We start from the raw sequence: 14,051 nt of genomic DNA on the forward strand, positions 1-14,051 counted from the left end.
CACAACGCGTATCTACTGTACCTTATAGTGCGTGAGAAACACGATAAACGTTACGGTATTTATGTACCTCGCACAGGAGCGCATATGGCGATGCTATCCAGTTCTTGCGACTTACTCTAGCCTCCCAAACTTTTCTTCTGGCACGATCCCTAGAGAACCGAAACATTTTGAATCCATTTTCTGACCTATTACTACAGTTCCAAGCGCAGCAGTTAACCATAGTCTCGCTAGTGGGTCAAAACGCACCTAATACCAGATACTGTCTACACACGACTGGAAACAAAATAGCGCCCATGCAATCACGTGATCACAAATTTCATAACGCCCATGTCGCAACTCTCTCTCTCTATATATGGCTCTGAGACCACGCCGTTTTGTGACTTGAGGTTATTTGTTACTAGCTAGTTTTACGCATTACGTGAGTTCTATTTTATTTCGCTGTTTAGCATCGATTGAATTTTTCTGTTTGCCCAGTACGTACCTTACCATGGCCAGAAGTATGGCGGCACTAGCAAAAGAACAAGAAAGCGACGTCAGTGAGGACGCCAGTCCGTGGCCTCATACAGACCGCGAAGTGTTTACAATACTACTAGAAAGGATGAGACCCCTGCGCATACTAGACAACCTGTACGACGAGGGATTGATCACGAGAGACGAGTGGATAGAGTTGAAAGCTCTCCACACTGATAGAGAGAAGATTGAAAAACTTCTTGGTGTCATGCTGCCAAGAAAAACGCCAGCACGAGACGTATTTTGCAGGCTATGTACCATACTGAAGGGCACGGCTGGTCAGGAAGAGGTGGCCAACATACTGCTTAGATACGCCAACATGTCCTGTCCATCACCTCAACAGGCTAAGTCAGTGACAGTATATATTCATCGTACAGACGAGGATCTTGCACGTCAAGTAGAAGGTTATGTAGTCCCGGTGTTTGGCCGAAAGCTTGGAATTTTGAAGGAAAACGTGAATGTCTTTCCATTTGATCAAGCACCTAGGCAACCAGCTGTAACAAGCAATACCAGCTTATCTCTCGTACTTGCAAATAGTTTGACTGTAGAGGTATGGTTGAAAGGTGTTCAAGAATCGGAGTTCAGGGAACATTCAATAGTGAGGGAACTCTTTATTGATATAATCGCTAGAAAGTTTGAAATACCGCGCTCTACTGTGGAGCTAGACGTTTCTTACATACAGAGTGTGGGTATCAGCCTTTGTCTTCCACTGCAGAATGCTGGGTTACAGTTGATAGGGATGTACCACGATCGCTGTGAGCAAATCAAACTTATTTGGGAATTTGAGACAAAATTGCCACAATTGACTCAAGTTGATATTTATATTGGAGAACTTCCAGTCTGGTCTTTACGTTTGTCTTCCTCACTTGATGGTGATCTAGACTTGTGGGTGAGACTCAGTTTCACATGACGATGTGTGTGTGTGTGTGTGTGTGTGTGTGTGTGTGTGTGTGTGTGTGTGTATGTGTGTGTGTGTGTGTGTGTGTGTGTGTGTGTGTGTGTGTGTGTGTGTGTGTGTGTGTGTGTGTGTGTGTGTGTGTGTGTTAATGAGCTTGTCTTGGTTTTACGTAGGGACAGTTGACAAAGCTGGTCAGGTTTAATTGTGTGTTACCCAGTCTGCTGATGGATCAGATGTACCACAATGGAGCCATCACAGGTATTCAATATCTTGAATACATCAGTTGTGACAGCAGAAGTGAATCAGAGATAGCCACTAATTTTATCAACGAATCCAACGAAAGGTGTCTTGAATGTCTCTGTGACGTCCTTAAAACAAGTGAAAGTCATTGCCTTGCAGCAAGTCTTTTAGGTTTTTCTACAAATGAAGACGCATCATCTTCTTCTAGGAGATCGCTGAGCAGATACTCTAGTTTTTCAAGAAAACTCAGTCTGGCTCTGCTTGATTTCTACAAACATGTACAAGTGTACGTTGATAGGCACTGCCAAACTGATTTTGTACGTTATCGTAAATATTTGTTGAATTTGTTTGAAGTAAAGTTCGGCATTCCAAGAGAGCAGTGGAAACCGGATAGAAACATAGACTCGATGCAGAGTAAGCAACGTATGCACGGAGACGGAAACACGATAGCTTTTGTTTGTCAGAGTTACAAAACGGTCGCTATGGAAGTACACTCTTCTTACGACGATACGTTTCCTCGATTCAAAGCGGAAGCTTTACGAAATGCCTTGTGTGAAACACTAGCTACGTTTCCCGACTCGGTGAAAGTCTGTAATGCTTTCGAAAGATCCAGAAAGTGGATGTTCTTTTCATTGCCTCTTGAGGATGTTTTCCGTTTGCTAACCGGTGTCGTCGACGTCGTGCAGTCAAAGGCATTTGACGAAAACCTGTCGCTTTTCCTTCCAAAAGCAACCGACGTGCGCATGCACGTTGGCGGGCTGCCATCCTTGTCACTGCGTCCTATCCGTCGTATAGATGGTGACTGGTCTAATACCGGGGCAGCCATCGCCATTCCCGGATATGAAAGCCACGTTCTCGTGTGCCGATCATCGGGTGCGTATCTCGTCAACGTAGAATCTAACAAAGTGAAGGAAGCGGTGGGAGACAATTTGGATGTTCTAAAGGATTGTACAGCTCTGGTCAGTGTTGGAGACAAGATGTACGCATTTGGATGTAGATTAAACGAAGTGACATACAAACCTCTCGATTCTGCATTCCAATGCGTCCAACTAGGACATGAAGATTGGAATGGCACACTCGCCACCTGTCGATACGAAAACGCTATTCTTGCTGTTCAAGCAAGAAAATCCTCCGGATTAACACGCACAAATTTGTATTACGTCGATGTCAATACGGGTGCATCCCAAGTCCTATCGAAGCCTCATCAACCTTGGCTTGTAGCCGGTGCTCTTGTTAATGTAGCAGATAATGAAGGCAAAGAGAATGTAATTGCTATCTGCGGTTCCTTGTGGCAGTTGAATATCGAGTTGCGAGCAGGAGGTTTCACACACGTGCACAGTAGAAGACTCGACCAAGCCGGTCAGGGCAATCCACTCATAGAAGGTTGGCACTGTCTGTCAGAGTATCTCTATGGACGTGGATGGCAATTTACACAGTCAGCAGCTGTACACAACAAGGAGCTCTATGTTGCAACTGGCAAGTATTATCTCTCCGGTAAGATTCTCGGCGGTCTTTTCCGAGTTGATCTTTTCAATCAAGGTGCATACTCGGCGGTTTACGAAGGCTGACACACTATTCAGACGGTTGTGGATGTAAACAAATATAATCTAGTGGTATTCACCACTAGTAAACTCTATGTCCTGGATGTAGACTGACATCTTTGCCTATTGGCGTGAGAATTTGGTTGCTGCTGAGATTGCTGTTTTTACAGTAATATGTGTGTGTGTCAGCTACTTTTTATGACAATTATCTTGATATGACTGCACATGCAGTTGCCTAACTAATCCATGATTTACATATTATCAGATACTTTCGAGTATATCCGGGTCTTTATAATACGGCTACCTTCGTTTTTCCGTGTATACGCGCGTCAAATAGCTGCTACGTTGGACACACATGTTTCCTGTAACGACAGAATCGTCTTCGAAGTGACGACGTCCAACGGGACTGCGTGTCGAAATGGTTGCAGGACAAGACGTGCACATGAATTGGTCAGATATACGGGGACCCAATTATCCGGGAGTTTGCCTAACAATTGGCGTGTAGACGCGTAAATTTGTGTTAATTAGCTTAATTAAATTTCCCGGCAAAGAACCGGCTAATCAGCTAGAATTCTAGTTTAGTATTGTCATTATCGTGTACCTAAATATTGCTTGTCCTGCATCTACAACACTGAACAGCCCACATGTGCTGATCTCGATAAAACAAACAAAAACGAGCATGCACTAGTGGTGGGCAGCGGCCGCCATATGCGTAGAAAGCACAGGGCCACGGGGCAAGGGGGCCATTCTCCCTAATCAGCAGCCTATGGTCACTCTATGTAAAATAGGTCATCGTGAAAACGAGCTGCAAGTGGGAAAAGCGACGAGCTCGAATAATGCAAGACATTTGCGCGCAGACGTGCTGGGTACACGAGGCTGCACTTGCACAAAATGGCAGATGGCGAACAAGTTCCGGCTGCGAAGAAACTCGAGTACGCTGACAGCGTTTGGTATGCCTAATTAGTTTAGTATATCTAATAACGTTAGTGCAGTGTGCATGTGCGACACTCGGTCGACAGAGGTTACATACAGCTAGACTATTACCGCGCATTAATATTGAGATTTCCCCCAACCTGGATGCCATTCCTACGCCTTGGACCTGCTGCATAAATAAATCTTTGGCCGCAGTTCTGGTTTTTGGAGTCGTATATTTCCTGTCTGACATTTTACTTGCGTTTGCTGCCATGTTGATATCCCGGCAAAGAATTTCACTTATAAACGTGTTAGAAAATTAAAATTTAATTAATCAAAAATACAAACATTACTAAATATTACTTTACAAACAATATCACCGTCAAATTTGTTACTGTACGGTTTATTTGTAGAAGAATGGATATACTTATTGTTTTATATGAACGACCTTCAGCTGCACTATCATGGTAAGGCTCTACAACAATCATGGTTGTTAGAGCATTGATTTTAATACAATTTTTGTAGCGATTTTGCTCTCTCAGGTCAGGATAGAATAGATAGAGATAACATAATTTTCTAGCTCTAATGATCACTATAAGGGGCCGGTCATTAGTAAGTGTCAGGGGGGATTTGATGATGTCCGCACAGTTTGATATGCGACCCCTGCAAGATATGCCTGCTAAAAACTTCTGGACCCCACTGTCTGTCAGTTAACTTTAGATAACCCCATGTACGTACATATATATATATATATATATATATATATATATATATATATATATATATACATGCAGGTATATACAATAAGAAGTAGTCTGCTTTAGGGTTCAAGTGCGTCCTACTAGTAGGTATGATTTCTAAGTTAGTCATTTCCATTCAACCCAGTGGCAAAACAAATAGTGGCAAAACAAGAAGAGCAAGAAATGTCGTTTTCAGCAATGCAAGTGTGCAAAGGTCTTTGAAATAGATATTCTGTTCTTGCATACAATTCTATAGTATACAGATAAAAAACCAGAAAACTTATGACCCAAATGCTTAGTGACCCCTGCAAATCACTGAATTTCAAACTGAAGGCCCCCACAGCAAATTTGCCAGCCCCTGGACACCTTATAATGACTGACCCCTAGAGGGTGCAGGCAGTTTGAGAGAGGAATTGTGGCAAGCAGTAGAAGCCTTGACTCCAGCCAGTCTCTCCCCGCCCTGCTGTTTCCCGGATTGTCACTCTAGGATTGTCAATCCGGGAAATGACGAAGGCGGTGAGAGAGACCAGCTGAGTCTAGTAGAAGTCGTGCTATAAGACTTTCTGAAGTTAATTGTCGTCTAGCTAGATAACTGGTGGTGTTGACATGACTAACTGGATTTAGCATGTCACGTATACACTGTACAGTAACAATTGAATTAGATATACATGTAAGTCATCACTGAGCTCAGTGGACAAAACCATCGTTGTCATCATCATCATCATCATCATCATCATCATCATCATCAATATGCAAACATACTCATTTTTACTCCTGAGTCGAGAGAGGCAACTTTGTGTGAGTTTCTTGCTCAAGAAAATTATGACATAGCTCGCCATGACTGTGACTTGAACCTGCAACCCTGCAAGTTCCCGGATGTAAACCCTCTTTAAGACTCTAACCAACTGAGCTACACACACACACACACACACACACACACACACACACACACACACACACACACACACACACACACACACACACACACACACACACACACACACACACACACACAACCAACACAATCAGAGAAACACAGCAGTCAATCATTAGCCTTGATTGCTTGTAAGACAGAAAGATAACTACTGTAGAACTAACCTTTGTAATAAAGATCATTAACTTGACTACAGTTTGCTCTATCCATAGGTTTCTCCACTTAGCAGTGTTGTATTATTGCCAATAGTTCGGGTGCAAGATTTCCTGGAATCTCAAATCTTCCTTCGTCTGGAAGTTCACTCAAACTGATGCCTCTGCTGAAGCTGCCGCTGTTGCTGCTGCTTGAAGCAGTTGGATAATCAAGGTCAGTAATAGAATGCCAAGGTGTCTTTCCAGTAATTAGAAACAGCAAGATAAGACCATAACTAAACACATCACTCTTAAGACATAATTCTTTCGACTGCTGATGCAATGAGGTTTGGCTAAGCCACAATTCTGGTGCCATCCAACGAGCATGTCCGCCGTAAGTCTTTATGTTATCCTGACTCAGAGGCAGGGATAGACCAAAATCAGCAAGTTTCACTCGAGGATGAATCTGACCTTCATCCAGCTAAACAACCACAACACTTTCAAAATATAAACTCAAATTAAAAGACCAAGTTTAATTAACCAGTATGTTGTCCGGTTTTAAATCCATATGAGCTATTGGAAATGGCTTGTGTTTGTGCAGGTATAAGAGGCCACTCAAGATCTGCTTTCCAAAGTCCCACACTTCAAAATTAGAAAGACCTTCCCTTTCACGGTTGATGGAATTGGTAACATATCATTGTAGTTTGCTTGAGATAAAGTGCATGATGAGGTAATGACGACCTATGGGGATTACCTCACCATTGGAATCAGTCTGGTGTTCATTAGTTTGACCGAAACCGCTGAAGTCAACCACGTGGTCATGAGTCAGAGACCTACAGAATACGCAAAATTCATGATGCATGCCACATGCATACACACACACACACACACACACACACACACACACACACACACACACACACACACACACACACACACACACACACACACACACACACACACACACACACACACATGTACCAACACACATCGCAAATGAGGTTTACCCATACCAAACCTCTAATACTGCCATGTCTTGTGTGATAGTCTATAGGCCTTGCCCAATAATACCAGCATTAAAACGTCAATTTTAGGAAGCGAAAGAATTCTGAGAATTTTATGTAACTTTTTATGGGCGGGTCTACAATTGCATATACGCATGCGCAAAACTTGGCTTTTCTGAAGGTGTGAAGATAGTTGATGTACTGGATTGGTGGCATACACACCAGAGGGATCTTCCAGCATGGGCAGAAGCTTGCAAGAATGTTTTGCTTATTCAACCATCATCTGCTGCTGCAGAGAGGGTCTTTTCCATTCTAAGCAACTCTTTTGGTGAGCGGCAAGAATCTTCCTTGCAAGACTACATAGAGTGTTCCATAATGCTTCAGTACAATGGTCGTAGACTCGTGGTCAATGACACCGGTCATGTTGTCTGTTGAATGATGTTTAATAACTTTTGCTGATATGGGTACTACTGGCCCTACACTACTGGTAAATTAGTGGTAATTTGAATTATTTCATTCACTTCTTTCTATGTATACGTTTAATATTCATGAGAATTTTCACTAGCATTTTAGGTAAATTCTGGAGAATTTGAGAATGAAATTTTAGGTGAATTTTCTGGCACTATTGGGCAAGGCCTAATACTCTTCTTACATTTCCAAACAAATTTTATCTATCATTTCTCTCTCCCATACAGTACTACCCCAGATTTGCAACACACACACAACATACTAAACTGATTGCTTAATTAATTATGATACATACTAAACTGATTGCTTAATTAATTATGATAAGTTAAGTAGTTACTCAAATTAGACGTTTCCCCTTGATTTCCAGTGTGTTTGCAACAATAGCCATTCAACTCTTTGAACAGCAACGCTTTTGGAAGCTTTCACCAACATCTTACTCTGTAAATATCATAGTAAGCATTGCTATGTACCTCAGTTCTTTGACCATCCAACCCATTGCTGCCCAAATCATAAGACTTTAATTTAATTGACTTTAGTGTATAACAATCGCAGTGTCCAAACATGTCTAATATATATTTATATTAACTACATATAAATTATTTAATGCAGATATATCTAAATGTATTGTGCCACAGTTAAATGATATTGTATTACTTCAGTAGTCGACTCTCAGCAATTGACTCCTCTAATTTGACGTCATCATTCAGAAGTTTGATGGCAACCTTGCTCCCTGTGTAAGGCCCTTGATACATTTTTGAGAAATGCCCACTTGTCTTCAACTTTATCCATCGAGGTGAATCAAAATCACTTTGCTTAATAACTCCCGACTGAGAAACTATAAAAGACAATTGATATCAATTAAATATTTTAAGATATTTAAATGTTTTGTACAAAGGCTGGGTTTTTGTACCTGCGCGATTTTTCCAGACGTTTAGTGTGTCTACCAGCTGCTCTGCTTTCGCCTCCAACGAGGAAATCATTCGGACGTGGTCGGGTGGTGAGTTGTCGCTTGTTTTTAGCTTGCCTAGTTGCTCTTTGATTTCTGACGCATTTTCAACTGCTCTCTTGATGTCACTGAGAGTCATTGACACTGAAAGCTCTTGTAGGTCGTCACGTACGTTTGAGCTCATGATTAATTGCCTTGCTTAGCCAGACCGTTTGTGGGAGCTCGGGCTGTGTGATTGGTCACAATTTGCTGATTGCCCGGTTGCTGGTTAGGTAATTATTGAAAGTAGCAAATTTCTAATTATATCTTTGTGAGTTCATATTTGCTAAAAAAAAGAAAATGTGTTACTGCAATGTGATGATTGCAATGGTTTAAATTACACAATTAAATTAAATAAGCATTTAGACTGTTGTGATTGAGATAAAATAATATCTAGTTAATTCAGGTAATGGTAGTCTAACTATTGTATTATTCTTCATGTAGATGTTTTTGCTATAGTTTGAGTTTGTTTGCTGCTGATTTTGGTTATCTAAGATAGTAAGTATGGACCAGTCCTTTAGTTTGGAGATGTCAATCATTTGGATGTGACTACATATTTATATCTAGTTGCCTAGCAAATTTGTGTTTTGTTAATATTTTAAAAATTGTAATATATTTATTGTTATCAATGTGTAACTGTGTTAGATAGCAGCAAGTATTGATTCGCAGCACAAATATATAAATATGACGACAAAATGCATGCTCGTCTAATAAATGCAGTCTCGCGTAGCGAAAAGGGGAAGGGCTGCGTTCGGAAACGCGAAGCCAGATGTTGTATGGCAGCCCCAGATGCGCCGATATCACCAATAAAACACGTCTGGTTCGGTACCGCCTTTTTAGGCGGGAGTAAGCGTGTAATCAAATTCTTCAGCACGTGTCATACTAATGGTGAACTGAGGTTTCGACTGGACTTTGACGTTGTTCTAGTCGATATTGCAATTTTAGGCCGCTGTCAAGCGTTAGTAATAGATTGCAGCTACGCTATAGCCAGGGAGCGTAGCGGTGACATGGCTGATCAGAAATGGCACTTGCAGTGCATCATACTCCTTTGAACGCGTACACAGGTTCTCAGTTGAAGCTGCAATGCGTCATAGGCTTCTACTGCAATGCATTGGATTGCTGCGGACGTAGTACTGCACGCTAGTTAGCGAAGATCCCACGCTACAGTCGTTTCTCGTAATCTACTACACCGATGAAGTACACTTGTAACTGACACCAATCATGTCATGATTTTTAGTGCTGACCGTAAGGGGCGGTACCGAAAAGGCGTAGGGGTGATTACAGCGCATCCGGGGCTGCAATTCACACTGGAGTGAGGATAGCCGTTTTGTGAGTTGAGTTCATTTGTTTACCAGCTAGTTTTACGAATTACATGAGTTCTATTTTATTTCGCTGTTTACCATCGAGTCAATTTTCTGTTTGCCCTAGTACCTTACCATGGCCAAGAGTATGGCGGCACTAGCAGAAGAAAAAGAAAACGACGTCGAGGATGATGCCAGTCCGTGGCCTCCTAGTGATCACGAGGTGTTTACAATACTACTAGAAAAGATGAGAAACCTGCGCATACTAGACAAGCTGTACAACGAGGGATTGATCACGAGAGACGAGTGGATAGAATTGAAAGCTCTCCACACTGATAGAGAGAAGATTGAAAAACTTCTTGGTGTCATACTGCCAAGAAAAACGCCACCACGAGACGTATTTTGCAGGCTATGTACCCTAATGAAGGGCACGGCTGGTGAGGAAGAGGTGGCAGACATACTGCTTGGATACGCCAACGTGTCCTGTCCCTGTCCATCACCCAAACAGATTAAGTCAGTGATAGTATATATTCATCGTACAGACGAGGATCTTGCACGTCAAGTAGAAGATTATGTAGTCCCGATGTTTCGCCGAAAGCTTGGAATTTTGAAGGAAAACGTAAATGTCTTTCCATTTGATCAAGAACCTCGGCAACCAGCTGTAACAAGCAATACCAGCTTACCTCTCGTACTTACAAAGAGTTTGACTGTAGAGGTATGGTTGAAAGGTGTTCAAGAATGGGAGTTCAGGGAACATTCAATAGTGAGGGAACTCTTTATTGATATAATCGCTAAGAAGTTTGGAATACCGCGCTCTACTGTGAAGCTAGACGTTTCTTACATAGAGAGTGTGGGTGTCAGTCTTTGTCTTCCACTGCAGAATGCTGGGTTACAGTTGATAGGGATGTACTGTGATCGCTGTGAGGAAATCAAACTTATTTGGGAATTTGAGAAGAAACTACCACAATTGACTCAAGTTGATATTTATATTGGAGGACTTCCAGTCTGGTCTTTACCTTTGTCTTCGTCACTTGATGGTGATCTAGACTTGCGGGTGAGACTCAGTTTCACGTGGTGGTGGTGGTGGTGGTGGTGGTGGTGGTGGTGGTGGTGGTGGTGGTGGTGGTGGTGGTGGTGGTGGTGGTGTGTGTATGTGTGTGTGTGTGTGTGTGTGTGTGTGTGTGTGTGTGTGTGTGTGTGTGTGTGTGTGTGTGTGTGTGTGTGTGTGTGTGTGTTAATGAGCTTGTCTTGGTTTTACGTAGGGACAGTTGGCAAAGCTGGTCAGGTTTAATTGTGTGTTACCCAGTCTGCTGATGGATCAGATGTACCACAGTGGGGTCATTACAGTCAGTCAGTATCTTGAATACAACAGTTGTGAAGAGAGCAGAAGTGAATCAAAAAAAGCAATTGATTTTATACATAGATGTGACAAACGGTGTCTTGAATCTCTTTGTAAGATCATTCGAACAAGTGAGAGTCACCGCCTTGCAGATGAGATATTAAGCTTGTCCTCTACGAGCGAGGAAGCATCGGTGTCGTCTTTTCAGGAATCACTTAGCAGTCCACGAGAGTTCAGTTTACCTTTCTCTGGTTTCTACCAACACTCTGTTCAAATTTACATTGATGAACAGTGTCAAAGTGTTGTTAGAGTGTACCGTAAAAACTTGTTGGATTTGTTTGAAGTAAAGTTTGGTATTCAAAAAGAGCAGTGGAAAGTGGATAGAAATATGAGCTCTTTAATACAGAGCGGTCAAGGCGTGCACGGAAGCGAAACTACAATAGTTTTGGTTTGTCAGAGTTACAAAAGAATCGCAATTGAAATGGAACACTCTTCCTATGACAACACGTCTGCGCAAGTCAAAGCAAAAGCTTTAAAAATGGTGTTGAGTACAACGCTAGATACGTCTTCTGACTCTGTGAAGATATGCGATGCTTTCGAGGGGTCCACAACGTGGATATCTATTTCATTACCTCTTGAATTTGTTTTTAAGTTGATGACCAGTGTCCTTGATGTCTTTCAGTCAAAGGCATTAGACAGAAACCTGTCGCTCTTTCTTCCAAAATCAACATCTGCCCGCATGCACGTTGGAGGGCTGCCATCCTTGTCACTGCGTCCTATCCGTCATCTAGGTGGTGACTGGTCTAATACCGGGGCAGCCATCGCCATACCCGGATGTGTGAGGCACATGCTTGTGTGCAGATCATCAGGTGCATGTCTCGTCAATATTGAATCTAATGAAGTGGAGGAAGCGGTGGGAGACAATTTGGATGTTCTAAGGGATTGTACGGCTCTGGTCAGTGTTGGAGACAAGATGTACGCATTTGCAAGTAGATTATACGAAGTGACGTACAAACCTCTCTATTCCTCATTTCAATGCATACAACTAGGAGACGAAGATTGGAGTGGGACAATCGCCGCTTGTCGATATGAAAACGCTATTCTTGCTGTTCGGACAAGAAAACTGATATTTGGTTTACTACCCCGCAAAAATTTTTATTACGTTGATGTCAATACGAGAGCAGCCCAGGTTCTATCAGCATTCAACCAACCTTGGCGTCGAGCCAGAGCTCTTGTCAATATAGTAGACAACAGAGGTAAAGAACACATAATTGCTATATGTGGTTCCTTGTGGAAGATAGACATCAAGGTGCAAAGCGGGGTCGTCACGGACATCTCTAGTACGGAAACCAGATTTCCCATTGCATCAGCTATGCAACAAACGGTATTAAACCCATCACTTGTGGATTCTTTTCTATCTGTGGTTGAAGCTGGCATCAACCTGTTTAACTCTTTTCCTGGTCCTGCATGGCAATGTACACGATCAGCAGCTGTTCACAAAAATATGCTTTATGTTGCGACTGGCAAGGATCATTTACCAGGAAACGCAGTCGGTCTTTTCCGAGTCGATCCGTTTTCTGGGAAATATTCGACGGTCTATAGACGCTGGCACACTATTCGGACGGTTGTGGATGTGAACAGATATCTAGTGGTATTTACCACTAATAAACTCTATGTAGTAGATGTAGACTAACGTCTTTTTACTTGTGTGAATATGATTCTTGCTGATTTGCCCAAGTGTTACGTGTTGTATGAATTAAGCAGCACTGTAAAAAATTTTACTTTATACAGATGACAAACCATTACTACCTGCATGAATGGCAATTTCATTGCAATCAATGTAGAAATATAGTACTGACTAGCCCTCACCCGCCCTTTTGGCGGTAGGAATTGCGCTAACACCTAGATAGCAGCTACCTATAAGCAAAGAAAACGTAAGAATTTACTTTCGCCAATATTTGGCGAGTACAGTAGCCTCCATCTCACAATCTCACTGTAGGGCGGGTCCACGTATTACTCTAGAGACAAAATCTACGCACGCGCGCACGAACGCACACACCCACACCCACGCACGCACGCACACGCAAACGCATACACACACACACACACACACACACACACACACACACACGCACGCACACACACACACACACACACACACGACACACACATGCACGCATGCACACGACACACACACACACACACACACACACACACACACACACACACACACACACACACACACACACACAAACACGGTGGAGTGAGTGGTCGACTCGACCAAACTCATTTATGGCTTTGCTTGTATCTCCAAAGACGAATGCGTGCCGTGCAGGAGCGTCCTCAAACATCGCATGTAAAGTTCCCACTCTTAGAGATCGTCTTTGGTTCCTGCCTTTTTTGTTGGAGTGTTTTCAAACGTTGGTCTTCAAAATGATCGAGAGATTTTTGCAATAATATCTCCACAGGGATGTCTGACGCATAGCTTTCCCAGTTGGATATATCGATATTACAAGATTTCAAATTGGATTTCCCAATTTGTCTTTAAAACGCAATTTCTGATCACCTGCTGTTCTAGAACCTTCCTTCAGCTGACCATAAAACACTGCCCTTGGGATTCTATCATCCTTAATTCGAACAAGATGGCCACACCATCGAAGTTGAGCTTGTAGTAGTAGAGCCTCAATTCCAGGCATGTTGCATTTCTTCAGAACCTCTGTATTGGGTATCATGTCTTGCCATTTTATGTTTCCAATTTTGCGAAGACATCGCCTGTGAAATTGATCAAGCTGTTTAAGGTGTCTTCTATATAATGTCCAAGTTTCACAACCATAAAGTAAAGTGATGATCACAACACCTTCGTAAACTTTGACCTTAGTGGCTGTGGTTATGCCATGTTCATTCCAAAGACGTCTAGTCAGGTTGCCAAAGGCAGCACCTTGCAGCTCTAGTCAGACGCATTGAAATATCATCATCGACAACAATGTTTTGAGACAGAGTACTTCCTAAATAAGAAAACTTGTCAACCGCCGTCAAACGAGTGCCATA

The 14,051-nt window shown here is 42.4% G+C and overlaps 4 protein-coding genes across 4 annotated transcripts; 3 read left to right on the top strand and 1 right to left on the bottom strand.

The window, feature by feature from the left end:
- Positions 1–480: 480 nt before the first annotated feature.
- LOC134185195 (uncharacterized) lies at positions 481–2,042 on the top strand. The gene is made up of 3 exons (XM_062652976.1): positions 481–1,399; positions 1,582–1,751; positions 2,003–2,042. Exons 1-3 carry the CDS (start codon positions 488–490, stop codon positions 2,040–2,042), a joined length of 1,122 nt encoding a protein of 373 aa, XP_062508960.1. The 5' UTR covers positions 481–487.
- LOC134186126 (uncharacterized) lies at positions 1,851–3,282 on the top strand. The gene has a single exon (XM_062654045.1). The coding sequence runs from the start codon at positions 2,056–2,058 to the stop codon at positions 3,214–3,216; it is 1,161 nt and encodes a 386-aa protein (XP_062510029.1). The 5' UTR covers positions 1,851–2,055; the 3' UTR covers positions 3,217–3,282.
- A 2,661-nt stretch (positions 3,283–5,943) lies between these two features.
- On the bottom strand, positions 5,944–6,702 carry LOC134186103 (uncharacterized). Its single transcript, XM_062654023.1, has 2 exons — positions 6,448–6,702; positions 5,944–6,387 (listed from the first exon to the last, which is right to left on the bottom strand). Exons 1-2 carry the CDS (start codon positions 6,472–6,474, stop codon positions 5,998–6,000), a joined length of 417 nt encoding a protein of 138 aa, XP_062510007.1. The 5' UTR covers positions 6,475–6,702; the 3' UTR covers positions 5,944–5,997.
- A 4,220-nt stretch (positions 6,703–10,922) lies between these two features.
- Positions 10,923–12,696, top strand: LOC134185196 (uncharacterized). The gene has a single exon (XM_062652977.1). It carries the CDS (start codon positions 10,978–10,980, stop codon positions 12,694–12,696), a length of 1,719 nt encoding a protein of 572 aa, XP_062508961.1. The 5' UTR covers positions 10,923–10,977.
- Positions 12,697–14,051: the final 1,355 nt, after the last annotated feature.

This window comes from Corticium candelabrum, chromosome 10 (genome assembly GCF_963422355.1).
Source record: "Corticium candelabrum chromosome 10, ooCorCand1.1, whole genome shotgun sequence".
In the NCBI taxonomy this organism is placed as follows: Eukaryota; Metazoa; Porifera; class Homoscleromorpha; order Homosclerophorida; family Plakinidae; genus Corticium; species Corticium candelabrum.

What these genes read in the sequence shown, in the direction of transcription:
- LOC134186103 (XM_062654023.1), bottom strand. Translation starts at nt 6,474, where the DNA reads ATGGATTTAAAACCGGACAACATACTG. An exon ending in TAAAACCGGACAACATACTG is followed by an intron (nt 6,388 to 6,447) that starts GTTAATTAAACT and finishes GTGGTTGTTTAG; the next exon opens with CTGGATGAAGGTCAGATTCA.
- LOC134186126 (XM_062654045.1), top strand. Translation starts at nt 2,056, where the DNA reads ATGCAGAGTAAGCAACGTATGCACGGAGACGGAAACACGATAGCTTTT.
- LOC134185196 (XM_062652977.1), top strand. Translation starts at nt 10,978, where the DNA reads ATGGATCAGATGTACCACAGTGGGGTCATTACAGTCAGTCAGTATCTT.
- LOC134185195 (XM_062652976.1), top strand. Translation starts at nt 488, where the DNA reads ATGGCCAGAAGTATGGCGGCACTAGCAAAAGAACAAGAAAGCGACGTC. An exon ending in ATGGTGATCTAGACTTGTGG is followed by an intron (nt 1,400 to 1,581) that starts GTGAGACTCAGT and finishes GGTTTTACGTAG; the next exon opens with GGACAGTTGACAAAGCTGGT. An exon ending in ATCAACGAATCCAACGAAAG is followed by an intron (nt 1,752 to 2,002) that starts GTGTCTTGAATG and finishes ATTTGTTTGAAG; the next exon opens with TAAAGTTCGGCATTCCAAGA.